The 16,999-nt window shown below is 32.3% G+C and overlaps 1 protein-coding gene across 9 annotated transcripts in view; it reads right to left on the reverse strand.

Moving 5' to 3' along the window:
- LOC125050392 (band 4.1-like protein 4) overlaps positions 1-16,999 on the reverse strand; it is a 42,483-nt gene that overhangs the window by 18,070 nt on the left and 7,414 nt on the right. For all 9 annotated transcript variants that reach the window (XM_047650241.1, XM_047650235.1, XM_047650257.1 and 6 more), the window contains exons 2-5: positions 14,058-14,167; positions 10,941-11,045; positions 10,009-10,130; positions 5,483-5,580 (exon numbers count right to left, since the gene is read on the reverse strand). In XM_047650241.1, the coding sequence (XP_047506197.1) occupies positions 5,483-5,580; positions 10,009-10,130; positions 10,941-11,045; positions 14,058-14,144 (412 nt within the window). In that variant the 5' untranslated portion in view covers positions 14,145-14,167. The remainder of the gene's footprint in view (positions 1-5,482; positions 5,581-10,008; positions 10,131-10,940; positions 11,046-14,057; positions 14,168-16,999) is intronic.

Below are 16,999 nucleotides of genomic sequence, written 5' to 3' on the forward strand. Positions count from 1 at the left end.
AATTCGACATTTCATTTTATTCACTCATTCTCACTTCATTTATTAAATTTGAAAGACTGTAATTGTGTGAGCTTAAATCCTATAACTACGATTCCACATCGTTCCCGTAACGTAAATATAAGAATGTTACAAAAATGCCGTTTACCGTGGCCATTAACTAACAGCTAGTTTTTATACATGTATACTTCTTTACCGTCAAATTAACGGCGTTTCTTGTTACTTATACAATAATTATGTGTCCTTAACATTTATTTAAATACCATCCTAAGAACATATGTTATTTTGTATATTTTATACTCGTAGTAATTCAAAACTTTTAACGCTCGATTGAATGCTCTTTCAACGACCATCGCGTGGTGTCATTTACTTAAATATCTGCGCAATTGCGCGTGATGTTGATTAATTTGAACTGTTACGAAAGGGCCATTGTCTACAATAATTACCAAACTGAGAACAACGTCTGGAACAGGTCCCCTAGATCGATGTTCCCTGACAAATAGCACTTTGTTGTTTTATATTATGGTGTAATGCTTGTGGAAAAATCGATACGGCTTAAGCTACATAGGGTAGAACTTCGACCGAATAATACTTAGTAAATTTGCAATGACGTCATCCTGAAACCTAATTACAAAGTTATTCCGACTCGTAAAGGCCGATTTACATTATCTTAGTGTTTAGGAGAGTGCTTTAGGATAGGACTTTAGTTGAAACATGTAAACGCTACTTGCTTTAGTAAACGCTACGCTAAAGAACTTGCCTTTCAAGTTGTACTAAAGCACTCTCCTAAACACTAAGATAATGTAAATCGGCCTTTAGGTTATATAAAACTTCTTGACCTTAGCTACTAGGCTAGCTAAAGTTATTGAGTTGTATGTGCGAACGAGAACATGAGCGAATCACGTGTTGGGTGCAAGAAATTGCAACCCTACTGTTTGTAAGGCGATGTCAATGTTATGGAAGATGGTTGCTGTAGAAGGCTGTCACGTCTCTTGGTAGAATGCTTACGCGACCCCAAGTTGACGTGATTGATGGCAGGGGTATAGTGGGTAGTGTTTTTAGAGCGAGTCACACACTTTGTGCTGAAACGCATTCCCCTCAATATAAAAAAAGGCTAGCTAAAGTAGCCTTCGAGCCGGTCAGTCAGTGGTTTTACTGGTTGAGGATTCTGCCCTCGGAGGAAGAGGAGCACCTACCTTTCTCCATATTGGTACATTGGTGACCCCAACGTGATTTATCAGCCTTCATAATTATTCGTTCTCATTTTGAATATAAAGAGTAGCAAAACCACTTAGGGTTATATTAAAATTTAAGGCGCATTTAATATCAACGTTGCTTTAACTAATAAGGTTTTTTCAATGAGATAGTTATTTGTTTTTTTAACTATACCCTAGATACAACAAACAAAGTTTATAAAAAATTCAGTCATAATTTTATTCATCACATTACCACTATAAATCTATTATAAAAAGAGTATAATAATGATAATGGGTAGTAAAAATAATTAAAATAGTATAATTATTGCAGTAACATAGAACGTTGCACTTACAAAGTAGTTTAGGGTGGGGTCGTATCTCTTGGGAGCTGAAGCTGGGACATTTGCTGATGCGAATGAGATTAGATGCAAACGATGTACGCTGAGGGCTCGTTTACCTTTTGAATAACCCATTCCTATTACGCTGTCGCTTGGCTTAATAGCAACATATAGACAACGTTATAAAACTTAATCTAAAAAGTCTATTTGAATTTTAGAAATGTAATACGAAATGAAATTGAAAAAGAAATCAAAATGTACCAAAAATTGCTATTTTCTTTGACATTAATATTATTAATTAATTCGACAAAGATCAAGAAAAGCTAAAAATTCTCTTACATAACAATATAGGGAGAGATTTAATTATGCTCCCGTATAATTCATACATAAATATTAATGGAAATATTCGAGTCAAGACGTAATTAACTGTCTTCTGGTACCATCAAAGGTCTTTGTTAATAAACAGAGCAAGTAAAAAGTAAGTTAGCATTGCTTATGTTAAGATGAAATAAATAAATTATTAATATTTTGAAAATATGGATAAGTGATCCTCATTGTTATTTTATACTACCTCTACGCCCTTATTATATAGAACCTGGATTAAAGTTAGTACGGTATTTGTTGCCATGGTTACCATTCGTTATTAGGAAAAAACATCGTAACCATGGTAACAAAGAGGGTACTAACTTTAATCCACGTTTTATAATAAGGGCGTTGGGGCAGCAACGTTTTCTTCAAACCGAGAGTTTTTTTATATTTTGTTGCGTTTAATAAACGTAATTTAAGCATCTAAAATATGTACATAAAAGTAACAGCTATACTAACTATAGGTCGATGAAGGATTTTTAAAAATTATATATATCATAATAAAACATAAACCAATAAACGTGGTACAAACTACAAACTTAATTCCCATTTCCCGCGCATTCCACATTTTTGTTATTTGTCGTACCGCATTTGACAACTGAACACTGGTGTGGTCGTGATACCTATTTTCAGCCAGTTATTTTACTTTTTGATTTTGTTATATTAATTATAAATTATTTTATAGACATATAATAATGATACTTACTATAGTAACCATTGTCTATGGTAAAATACAGGCTATATATATATATATATATAAGAAAGTGACTGAGAATGACTAAAGAACAGATAGTTAATGAGTTTATGTTTAGCCATTTTAATTATTTCAAGGCACTACCGCGGCCGGCGCAATGAATTACGTAGAAATAAGCATTCTGTCTTATCGCAATATGCAGCGAGGGAAAACATTTCTAACGAACAGCGTCCGTCAGAAGCATCGAACGAGTTTCAATAGTATTCGCCTAACAAAAGGTTTCATTGAACTCGTAATGAGACAATTTTATAGAGAAAATCAATATTTTTGTTAATTCAAATTCCGGTAATTTTACTATTGATGGCTAATTTAATACTGTGTGGTTTTAAATAGCGTATATTTGTGGTCTTTCATAAATTCTGCGATATTTAAAACTAGTTTGTTTAGTTAATATACTTTCTTGTCATGTACTTGTATGGAAATTGTATTTCTTAATTTAATTTAGTACACTTATACTGTTGAAGTTGACAAATGAGAATTATACAGAATTCAATTGATTTGAATATGTAAAATAAAATTGAAAATGGAATAAATAAGGGAATTGAATGTTCGATAATTTTATTCCAAATTAAATTAAATTTTCTGATTTCAGACATAATGTTTTAATTAATTGTATTTATTTGTTGTAAATAGTTAGCCTAACCCAATCAAATAAAATTCTGTTTTTAGCAACGCATTTCCTTATACGACAATTTCCCATTTATTACAATATAAATTGTCTTATACTGTTTTGTACGAATAAGCTAACAAATTTAACAGAGCCAAAACCATAACGCAAAATGTTTGTGAACAAAGTTTAGTTGGTTGAGCCTAGTTCTCAGAGCGTGGTTTGTAAAAACATTCGGGGTTTGACAGGAATAGCTTACACAAGAGACTGTCGTCTGCCAGTCACGATATTTTTGCGGACTTTGTTGATTTTAAATATGCCAATCGAATAACAACCAAAACAAATTTTACGTTCAGTACAGGCCTTAACAGATGTGTGTTAAAAAATGCCGCTTTAGCATTTAACCTTTAATTATGATTACTTTAAGGCCTCCTGTACTCCTTCGTCACTTCTAGGCCGTGACCAAGGTCCTCGTTACTTATAGGTATTCTCATTAGTCAAATATACGACGTATTACTATGTAATTTGAATAAAGCATTTAAGCCTATGCTTAGAGTAAGTACACACTAACAGTAACATATCTCGGATATTTTCCTTTTTTAAATATTAAGTAACCTCTAATCGTGCTCTGTTAAAAGTTATGCTTTGTTAGGTGACGACATTGCTGCTTTCGCTAAATAATTTATAGCATAATATGCCAGTTAATTCAATGCCCTAAAATTAGCTAAGACATCTATTAGCAATATTATTTATTACTAATATAGTAGCGACATGTTATGGCGTCTTACATACACTATTTTGTACAACAATTTTACGTTACCAGTATCATTTTAACTTTTTGATGTTCGATTTATTATCACCTGCCTGTGTTGAGAATAAGTGTGCCCACGGGAAATCAAGGGCATTACTTTTTATTGTGTACTGGATTGTCAAAACAATTTCCCTTTTTTAAATTCTCCTTACCCCATTACCTGTTATTTGTTACATACGCTTGGCGTTAGGCCAACTGAACAATGCTTTCATCCACAGCCTATTTACAATAGGAACTGCTTAATATGCTCCTCAAGTTATCACCACCGTAAAATATCTGTACTTATACCTGACAGATTGTTATCGGAGTGACTACGTGGGACCCATGTAGGGACTATGAATAAAGGGCCATAAATAGAATATCGATATAAAATTATGAGTTTGTACTTCAGGTGATTTTAAATTTGAATAACATAATTATAATTGAAGTGCTCATAGCTGTGATAGCGTAAATGAGCGAGATCATCAGTTTGTTTTTTCGTGAGTTGATCACTGTTGTTTGTACGGTGAAATAAAACATCGTGAGGAAATCGGCTTAAGCCCAAAAATCGTCACGAGTCAGTTACTGGCTACTACTCGCTTATGAAAAAAAATTATCAATAAAGCCAACTCATAAGTATCTCATCATATCTGCCTCATAGCTCGTCGAATCACACATTAACGTATTAAATTAAGTGAAAAAATGTTAAGTGATTCGTTTTTCAGTCAAAGTTACGAGTATATGTTATCAGTCGTTAAGTATCCACGCGTAAAGTCTCCAAAAAAGTCATACCTAACTGGTTAGCGTATATTCGACCTACTAGCCTCCAAGTCCTGTTGATTCACATATGAATTAAATAAAAATATAATAGACTTATAGCCCAAAGGTACTTTTCAATAGATCAGTCCGAAAATATATTTAATAGTCGGTTTGAAAGTATTTCATACATATTAATAGTTTAAGTTTTGCATTAATTTACATTAATTATGGTTATTTGAAAGTTTATATATTATGATTCAATCAAGTTTTGATGTTTTATGTAAATTTGTTCGTGATTATCAAATAGATTAATATTATTGAGACATTCAATATATTTTATCTTCTACGTTTACATATCGAAATGTGACTGTTATGTTTGATAAAAATATTAGGTATATTTATTTTGACTAAAATAAATATGAACATGTATCATTTCCATTAACTCTCCTTTAACATTATTAAAATATTTTTTTGTATGTTTAATTAAAATATCTAATTGTCTGTTTAACAATCTGCTCAGACTAAAAAAATTAAGAATATTTAATTTTTCTATAACAAAGGATTATATTGTTAGACAAGTTTCCATTGCACTTTATCACAAATATATTTGTTAAACAAGTTATTTTTACGCAGTATAATTTTCGAGACTTGAAATGAAAATAGTAAGCTACTTACATTGCAAGACATAGGCTGCAAGCTCAGCCGCGAGGTCAAAATTGACAGGCAGCCGACCACGCAGAACATCTTGCTTTAGTTGCAGAAACAACTGGTACCTGGAAACAATGAATTCCTTTTTCATCTATTTATAAAATTTCCCTTCCCATGCTTCAATGACCAGCGTAACCAGCTTGACATCACGGAGACACAAAAGAACAAAGCCTTTGAGCTAGTGTAATCTTGCCATAAGTATAGTGTTAAGTGGATGCTGGGGATAAGTGCCAGTGAACATTGTGACATTGTAGATAATAGTTTAAGAATTCTAATGTTAAGAGTATTAAAATTTAATAGAAAAACCAGTGGCACTGCAGCCTTTTAGGTCCTGAACAAAAAATCTCAGATAGAAACCAATCTCAGATTTTTTATTTCGTGATTATTCGTGTTTTCACAGGCGTATTCATATTTAATAGGCAAGTAAGTGACAAAGTGCCAATTTGAGCTTTATAGTAATAATAATTAAATATGAAAAGAAAAGAAAGAAGAAGAAATTGATTAAGCAGTGTAGCTTTGCTGCTGGCAGTATTTTCTCGCTGTATTGCAATACTTATTCGTTGAGCGAGGAAAGCACTGGCTCTGGTCACCGGTATTACCAGGCGCTTAAATATTTAATAGAGCACTAGGTTTGGCAAGATATAGTTTTAAATTAGTTGAGATGTAATAATAAATACTAAAGCGGCGCAAAAAGTAAAAGTATTTACATTTATAACATTTCAAATATGCCTCATTAAGGCAGTCGTGTTCTTTATGGTAAATTACATGTTTCAGCTTGCAAATTAGTGTATACAATGTTTACACTAATTTGCAAGCTACAGTAGTTACAATAAAGGCTAATTAAATTAATATCAATGGTACCAGAATATGCTCTGAGTAAAGACTGAGCTAAAACGTCTAAAATAGTCCAGAAATTAATATGAAAAACTACGGTTTTACTTTGTAATAAATAAAAATCTAAAAGTTAAGTACAATATATAATATAGACGTGTTAATGTATTATAAGTCAAACAACATAAATTACTCTCACGGAATCGGGTTCTATATTATAAATCAATTTACATCTTCAATAGTAAATAATAATAGAACTATTATTCGTATATTCTATATAGAATGATTTGTAGATACTTATAAGAAAGATAACGACAATATTTTTTGACAGAGTTTTCAATCTGACAGAATATTTTAAGAGATACGAAACCATTAATATTTCTTCAGCCAAAGTAGTCTTAATGAAAGCGTCGTTGAGCGCCCTTAGAAGGAAATTAAATATTAAAAGACCATCAAGTTAAGATTTTCAAAGATATTAAATTGCGGCTTTATTTAACTTAAGGGTAGACAGTTTTTGTGGAGGCCTGACATGGCTTAGCGCATGTCAGCGAAATAATAAAACAACTACATCGGTATTTTAAAAATTCCCCTTGAATTTCTTTAACTCTTATAACAAAGTAAATGGAGACATAATTTGCATATATAAGGAAGCCCCCATCCAATTAAAATTGTTTATGAAAGACGTAGGACTATTATATTGAATGTAGCTAAGTTCCAAGTACTCTAATGCTGGCCTGCTCTATTCAACTATTCATTTTATCATAGTAACGTGTTTACGACCTCACCGGGCTTACTGAGAGCGCTCTTAGGATTTATTTGTTACTTCCCCCTATTTTAACTTCATGCTATATAATATATTTTCTTATTTATTAAGTAAGTAAACACCAAAACCCACTAAGGGGTATAACCTTGGTGCCTGAAGGGCTATACCACAGTACACATTAAAATTCATAATAAACTAAAGAGTTAAAAGAAATACAATAAAAAATAATAATAACGAATTTTTAACCGTATTAAACCGTGACATTAAATTGTGTTTATAACTTATAACTATACTGGGACAGATTTTAATAGGACGCTTAAAAATGCAATAGTAAAAACAATTTTTTAAACGGATACATAAATAATACGGCGGAAGAAAATAGATATTAGTATTTTGATAAGTCGTACTAGTTTCAATTTGACTAAACTTTTAAAATGTGTATACAGCAATTATTACACGTGTTTAATCTATTGAGAGGTTATTTTCTTAATAGAGCTATTTTTAAAGCTACGATGCTCTCAAATTGAAGTTTATATAATATGTTTATGCAATTAAAGCACTTCTTTATTAACATATAATTTAAGTCAATCCAGTTCTCACAATAAACCTTCGAATTAAAAACTTTAATAAAGGGGCTGTAACTTAAAAATTTACTTCGACCTGACAAAGGGAGAAAGTGCTTTGTAAACGCGAATAGGATTTTACTAACTTTCAAGACATCTTCTGTGAGGGGTTGATAGTCTTTCACAAACTTTGTTTATTTCTTATTATTTTAATTAACGATGTCTGCGACGACGCTGAAATTAGATGTACAAAATCAATAGATAATTTGTGAGGTAGACAATTTTAATTAATAATCATAATTCACGCATTTAGTTTAGCTCCGTTAGCTCCGCATTGAACAATAAATATACAGGTATCTTTTTAAACCAAAAATTATTTTTATTTGTGTGTGTTATAATATAATGTTTAGCAAAACCTGTACGGAAAAATACATGCTTATGCATATTTATGTAATTAAAATATTGAATAGTAAATCGAAGTTCATCGTGACAACTGATATGTATGTTTAAAATTATGTCAAATAGTTGTAAATTTATAATAATACATAACTTTAATCCGGTAAAAAGCATTTTTCTTTTAACTGATATGTGTTAAGAATTGTTTAAGTTGTTATTAACCGAGAAGTTGACAGTTCTCAAGCTGAAAGGCTAATACAAAATCTGTGTTTAAGAGTTTTCTTAGGCTTTAGTTCGTCAAATATTTTTTATATATAAAAATGCGACCTTTATTAGCATTGAATTTTGTAATACAATATCGAATAAAAGCCTCTGGCGAGCCTTACAACTCGGTAAAAACGCGAGTCGTTCGTTTAAAAATACAAAAAAACTTTTGTGTATTTTATATGTAACACGGAGGGTTTTTATTACACATGTCTCGGACAGTAACGGACAGAGCGAGCACTTCCTAGCCATAACTGTTACAGTTTCAAGGGTAGTTACTGCTGAGTGGACAGTTACACGTACAGGGCACATGTGGTTTATTATCACTTATAGCCGCAACCCATGCTTTTCGTGTTGGCAAAATAACATTGATAAAGTTTTCTTTATTATGACATTTTTAAAACAAAAATATCATCAAGATACTTTAGTCCTTCAAGAAAAGACGGTACCAATTCTTAAAAGGCCGGCATCGCACTCGCGAGCCCTCTTAACATCAGATGAGCCTCCTGCCCGTTTGCCCCCCGTTCTATAAAAAAAAGATCCTTGAAGAAAATATACATGTTACGGAAGTTACCGCCTTAACCACGATTTCGGGTTGTGCATTATTTATTTAGCATTTATTCCGATAGAAGTATATATTTTAAGGTGGATGACAACAATATACATATAATTTATAACTCGATTGCATTTTTTAATAATTATGTTTCATAATTTTACCTTGTAACGAAGATTGTAAAGTTGTATAAAGTTTTTACATTTTAATGAAAAATTTAAAACATTGAAAAACTTCGACTCTTAAACCTTTTACAGTACTTAATCTGAAGTCCTTCATAAGTCACAACCGTGGAAATGTCGTTAGGTAAGATGTTTCATATAAAAGTAAATATTAATTAACTCCGTAAAATTACGAGAGACACTTAAGACGACGAATAAACGTAGATTTTTTATATCTTGCTCATACATACTAGTATTATTTAGTAGTTATGTTCTGTGTTTGTCTTCTATTTAAATTTTTACGTCTTAGTTGTCGAGAAGAAACTGCTTTTAGCAGTAAGACCGCCATTCTCATCCATTGACATTATTATAATTATTGTATTCTGATATCATTTTCCACATACATATTGGCAATTAAAATTGGCAGGGTATTTTGTCAGTTCTTCTCGTCCGTCCAACTCCCTTAACATCAATGGGCGGTTATGGTCTCTTCTATTACTAACAATTAGATACAAAGATAGATTATTCAGTTGAATTTATATAGGTACGCTGTCGCAAATGACAATAGGCATTAAAAAAATATCACATACATCTAATTATTTTTTTTTTTTTTTTTGACCACAAAATTAGGACAAACACATGATATACATTGACATACATACAAAAATATCAAAAGCGGTGCTGTCCCTATAACATGTGGACACGACCAGCGAAATCAAGTAGATACAAAAAACAGTGTTAAATACAAAAAAGCATAAAAATTAAAAATGCAAACTATAAAAAAAATTAAACTATTTGAACCAAGAAAATTCATTATCGGTACTCTGTCCTAATTCTACTCTTAGCTGAGGCCAGAGAACCGTGAAAATGTCTGAATGTATTTATATTAATGTATAAATATTATTATATGCATGGTCATGGCGCATGACCTTTGCATAGATATGTATAAGTTCGATATATACCTCGTTATCTCCTCTAAGAGTTTGCATGGATCCGTTGCATAGAACTTGACTCCGAAGTAGAAGGTGTGAGTATCCGACCCACGCAGTTGACGCCGTAGTCGTTTTCCGGCATCCAGCCAGTGCTAAAAAAATAACTAATTAACTAATATAATGCACCCAACACTTAAAATGTTTATAACGTACGAGAATCGATATTAATAATTCGTAATACAAAAATAATATATAGTTGATCAGTGCATCGTACCCACAAGTCACGAGGGTCGAATTACAATAAATTACTTAAGTATTTTGTAGTCAATACAAAAAAATACTTTTAGAGAATGGACAACTAACTTAAAATTTTCAAGTACATCTATCTTAATACATATCATAAAAATGAAAGAATCATGACGTGTTTGTAACGGTTGAACTAAAAAAAATCTGGATTGATTGCGAAAGTTATTTTACCATGCTTTATTAGTCGTACTAACATAGGCTATTTATTTCCAAAATATTTTAAATTTTACTAGCCGGCTTTGCACGGCTGGATATTTATGTAATAATTAGACATATGGTATCGCCGATTTTTTTTGTAGATAGTGATGTATTCTATTTTCATATCTGACATAAATATCTACAATATAAAGTGATGTCCATACATCAGTTTGGTCTATTCTCAATATTTTCCGCAGCGTACGCGATGCGATATATAGGTATTTTCAATGGTATTTATTGAAAAAAAAAATGTTTTCATACTGATATCGATATTTTTTAAGTGTTCTATGACCTATATTCATTAGGGATAATGTAGGATCCTAATGGTGAAATAATTTTTTAAATCAGTCAGATTTGTAGCTAATTCAATGCAAACAAAAAAACAAATAAACAATCAAATGTCTGGTAGTATTATACTGGTAGTAAAATTATAAACAAGATGTTTAAAACAAGCTTACCGTTTGGTTATCTTGGTCAACGTAGCGAAGTCCGAAATAAGCCGTCTCCAAAAGGTCGAGATGTCTAAAGACAACATCCAACAACGCTTGGCCCGTACTATTGTCCTGAAAACAAAACCAGTATTAGTATCATTTTATAGAAACTGTTTGCCGAGCTCAAACAATCGCTTTGAAGAAACTTTTGAAGGAAAAAGATGTGTTATTTACTCATTCATTTTGTTTAGAAATCCGTTAACATTTCTATTATTTATCTCTGTATATAACAATACAATGTTCATCATTCGTTTTGATACCTAATCAAAACAAATGAAAAAATATACACATTTAAATTAATAGTGTTTCTTGAAACGTATTCAAACTAATTAAATGTATAACGGTTGACTAGCAATAATATATAAAGATATTACAGTACACGGCTGTTGACTAATACATATTTGTTTTATAATTAAATATAAATATAATTAATAATAATGAAAACACCACTTAAATAAAACTTTAAACGTACAAAAGAGTAGTAGCGAATAAATTAGTTTAACCGTGGAAAGGCACGCAATAAGAAAAAATCAGTTCGAAATCGATCTCCCACGGTTCAGCTATCTCCAATTATCATTTCTCGATACCGAGCTTTCCACAATTAAGCTAATTCGCACGCGATCCCAGGACCTGTAAGACCAGTAGTGATGCGATGTTGAATATAATGATGGGGCACAATCAACTCTCACGCGCTTCAACACGGGATGATGGCTTATTATATTATAATACTTAAGAAATCGACCTCTTAATTTCCTGTGACAACGTATCATCTTAATCTCAGACTTCCTGTAACTTATCTCTTTAGATAATATTACGCAGAGCACGAACGATATGGTGTTTAAAATTGTATGGCACTAAAACGAACGCAGCTTTATCACTCAAAATTCAATTACAAATGTCATGGTGTTTATTTTATTATTCTGTCCACAAAAGTAAAATATTTGCCGTAACAAATTAAATCAAATACGACTAAGCGGTTAGTTTCGATATAACACAAACGGCATATATCAACATTCGGTTATTCTGCGTCAGTTTGTGGGATAATTGCGAAACAGTTCGTAGAGTTGAATAATAAATGATTTAATAACAGAGCGCGTTTGCTCCGAGCGGGTATGTTCAGTTAAAAAAACAAGTAACGATTTGAAAATCTGACGGTAGACATGGTAGGTTCTGTATTGTGCACGCGATGTGCCTCGGGCCACGCGCACTATCTACACAAAACGACACTGTTTGTCGACAGCAACATTTAATTTTAAACTCTGCCAATATATAGCAACTCTACTATGTCCATGTAGCATTTTAAACTACGAGTACATTTCCAAAATACGCAATCGATTAAATAGCATCGATACAATGACCCTATAAATTACTCATATCGCCCCCAAGCCACCCAAATACTTTCCTAAACTCCCTTTCATCCCCACAAAATTACGGTTTTTGAAGTAATCATAATTGTACTTTAATCAACCTTTGTACAACTAAACGGAAATGATTTACTCTTGAAAATTCATAAAAACGTGGAGAATTAAGTAATTACCCATCAATTAGACTCCGGGGAAATATTTTCCAAGTCATTGTTTAAAGAAATTACCAGGGTAATTGTCTTCGTCGCTGTGAACGCCTTCAATATAACAGGCACATCTAGATTCTAGGCAGTAGACCGTGAAATGTTGTCGTCTCAATTTGCTCCCGTGACAATACACTCCGCAGTGACCCCGCAATTTCTACGCTTAGCTTTGCTCGTAAATTACTGTGCGCACTAAGATTTATTTGAACGAGAGTTTTCAGTTTAGTAATAGGAAGAGTAAACAGCAATCAATAAGTTTTGTTATATAGAAACTATCATTTATATGAATCGTTTGTAAGAGAAAACTTGTCGTGTTTGTGATAAACGCTCCTTTTTAGATAAGGAAACTGAGAAAAGGACGGTGATTTATCTAAAATAACCATACAATTTAACGGAAACGTCGAACTCGTCGTCGGCACTTCGTCCAAATTGGACGATTTTAGCGCAATATATTATCGGCTTCTGTATTTGTTTCGCGAACAACTTACAAGTTTTTACCATTACGCGAAAAGATTTTCCTCTATGATAACATTAAAAAAATTGCTGAATTATTCGTTTGTTTTCAGAACTGTTAACTATTTCAACTGGATTACAATAAACTTGTTAATTTTTTGGGAAACTATATACTATACTATACAGGAGTAATTACGCTAACAATATCCAGTTTAATTCTATACTAATAATAAATATTTTTGCATTAAAAAATATTTTATTAAGGAAGCTTAGTTTAACCTTATGCAATCAAGTTGTATGCGTTTGTATATTTCCTTAGTATTAATTTACAGTGCAATAACAGTTCAAAATCAACCATGTTTATGCAAGGAGTATGTTTTAAGTAGAATGTAAATGTTGCCACGTGGGGAGGACAAGCAGTCCGTACTCGACACCCGCGATCCACTCTCACATTCACCACGCGACGACAATGCGAGCCAAATAGAATTTAATATTCATAGAGACGTACGATTCAGTGAATTCATCGCTCGCACCTTGGACCCTGGCCCCGCATATAAAAGACCTTTCCTGAGCTCCCGGGTGTACTTCAAATAATTCGCCTCAGAATAGCTGCACTTCAAAAGTGATGGAATAGAAATGGAGAAAAAATCTATGCGTTGTTTCATGATACGGCGAAATTGAAAATACCGCCGGCGTCCCAAAGGGCGACCGTGAGCTTCAAATAATCTTTTCTTTTTATGGAACACGTATTAGCCTTAAGAAAATATTAATACATATTTCAACTTTAATTTTACGAATTTCACCTTGCTGTATCATATTTGTGAAATAAATGAATCATAGGTAGGTACATAGCATACATGCACATGACAGAAGGCTAAATGGGTGATTTATTTGTATTAAAAATGGAATAGTAGTGGAAACGTGACTGCCCCATCTGTACTAAGGACGTTTGGAACTTATTAAACCATTGTAGACAGTCTACATTGAAATAGTTAAAACAAATGACGATCAGTATACCTTTATAGCAAACACTTAAAAATATATTTATCATTATGTAATTTTACCTGCATTTCATGAAGTAATTCTCTTTCGTCGAGAAAAACAACGCGACAAGCCAGAGTTCGCGGCGCAGGGCACAGACAATCCATCATTTTTCTAGCTTGGGCCGCCTCAACTGAAACAAAGAAAAGCCAAATTAAAGTTAAATTTTAAAGACAATAGATTATTCTGCTTTATACAAGACAATGACTCTTATAAACGAAGCTTCAAGCAATTATTATGTTTAATTAGTATCTAATAATTATGTTTTTAAACAAATAGCTCTAAGCTGCAGCATAATAATTACCTACTATTATTTTTATATTAAAATAGGTTTGCATATTTTGGCACAAATTTCCCTGCTTAACACAGAAATTCCTTGTTAATGTTGTTTATCTTGTATTACAGGTATTCTAAAATATGAACGTATACATTTTCTCTCTCAAAGCTAAAGTTGTTTGAAGGCAATTACGGAGTTATTTGCAGCGAGACTCAATAGTAAAATCACCAAAGGGTTGGTCGAAACCAAATATATCCTCGTTAAAAGTTAGTCCAGGGAAACGCGAGTGCCGCTTTCTGTTTTAACAGTTTTATTTTAATTAGTAGCAGCACCCTCTCTAATAGGCGGATTTGATTTTTCAAGCTCATGTTAGCATACAATTTTATTAGTGAGTATTGATGGACGCATATTGTGACTACCGAACGCCAGACTTTCCGCCGCTTAATTGAACTTTCCCTTTCATCCTGCACGTTAATAAAAAGTACCTGGTTCTATCGGATTATGCTTTTAAATCTCGTTTTGTGTACAGAGGAAAAAGTATCTAATTATTCAATCCCGGAGTGTAATGAGTTATGAACTACACGTACAAACAAATAACATTAAAACACGGTGAAAACTATATTATAGTGCAAGACGAAACTTCTAACAACGGAGCAAACTGAGAAGTTGGAAACAAACAACAAAGACGGCAATAGGAGCTATTAATCCGAGCGATCTTGCGAGAGATTAAAGCCTCAATTGCCCAACATAACTTGAACCTGCACGTTCCAAAATATTTTCAAACAAAACTACGGTAAGAATTAGTACGAGTAGCGTTCATTGATATAAATTACAACTAATTTTACTAACACTATGATGATCCCATGACAATAATTTAATCGGTGCGTTATTGCTACCAAAAGATTGAGGTGTTTTTTTTAATTTCTTTTTAATTATAATAATACGCTGCCTCCTGCCGGTGTGCAGAAAAAGTTCCTTTTTCAATCTCTTAAATTTTTACTGAAAACGATACAATATATTAATTAGAATAAACTAGTTCACGAATGTTACGCGTCTCGCGAGATACCCCGGCTCCTAATATTTTTATTTACAATATGCATGGGCGAGCCGGGGCGCATTTCCTTGCGAGACCCGTTCTTTGATTTAAGATTGAGGTGTTTAACAGATAGTTTAAAAATTATAAATACCTACTATGAATTTGCCTTTCATTCGCTTAAAGGCATAATAGGCTTTATTCTTTATAATAAATTTGTACTCGTATTGTCGAATTTAAAGCTTAATGATTCAATTGCAACGTTCCAATTCTTAAATCCCTCTATTTGGCAGATAACTTAGCTATCAAAGTTGCAAGCCAACTGCAATATTTAGTTCATAAATTTTATTTAAACTAATAAAATCTACATTCGAATTCTTTAGCAGACACTGTTTATCTTAAATCTTGCAATATGTGTGTATACTAAAAAACAATGTATAAAACTACTTCAGAACTTTACCCTAATGTAAGTTTTGCTTGGATATATTTTATATTTTATATAATTAAGTCATAAAGTTCATGCCAAAAGCTAGTACACAACTATGTGAATGCACTTTTAGCGAAAGAACAATTGTGTTGGGACCACATCAGAACACATCGCTACAATTTTCTTTGTTTAATAATTCCTCCATTTAATGGTACTGTTGGGAACTCCATTGTATGTAACAATAAAAGTAATTTCCTTGCGTTATAACAGGTATCATAACACTTATATGGCTTATGTATTCAAGCAAAAGGCATTTTTTTAGAGTAGGTATTTACAATTCTTGGAATTTGGTTGTTTTTAAAAATAAAACTTTGCATTCAAATAAAATGTTAATAAAACGTTAAAATTCGTGGCGCGTTCCTTCTTGTTATTTGGCAGGCTGAGTGGGTGGCATAAATACATTTAACTTTAATAAAATACTCTAGATAAAATAATGTAATGGATTCATGCTTCGTGTTGAATGTATTCTTGTATGAAACTTTTATTAACTTTTATTTCACACGACGGGATATTTATTTTTAAATATTTTAGAATTAAATAAAGTATATGCTACTCGCGAAAACAATTTTTTAAAATCGGTGTATATGTTTTATATGTCATCCGCTTCTTAAAGCACTTTGCCGCGCATCACGTTTTTGTCTAACCAGCGGCCAGAGGTATTTCCGATACAGATACGACGTAGCTAACAAGTGGCTTTCAAGGAAAGAGCGTACACCCTTTGTGGGCCCTAGAAGGCCGGCAATACACTCACCCGCAAGCGTCTTGGCGTATTTTTTTCTAAGCCAGCTCCTTTTCAGAAAAAAATATTCGCCACTAAAATTCTATAAGCGACAAATCCAAATACAAACAAAGGTGCTTTAAAATAAATTAACGAAACACCAATCCAGAGTATCCTAATCCCAAAATGTACAAAAAAAAGATCAAATTTCCGAGTGATTTAATTAAAATCTTTTAAAATGTTGGATCCATAATGCGTGCCAAATTTATAAATCAATACTTTAATTAAGAAAATCCGAAACTGCCTGTGTAATTTCAAATCAATTATCTGCTCTGATTTCTCAGGAAATAGGTTGTAACATTTCCAAGGCAAACAGTATGAATATGATCCTGTGTACTCATATAACAATATATAACTTCATATCGACATATGTTAACGGTATACATGTGT

Source organism: Pieris napi, chromosome 1, assembly GCF_905475465.1.
Source record: "Pieris napi chromosome 1, ilPieNapi1.2, whole genome shotgun sequence".
In the NCBI taxonomy this organism is placed as follows: Eukaryota; Metazoa; Arthropoda; class Insecta; order Lepidoptera; family Pieridae; genus Pieris; species Pieris napi.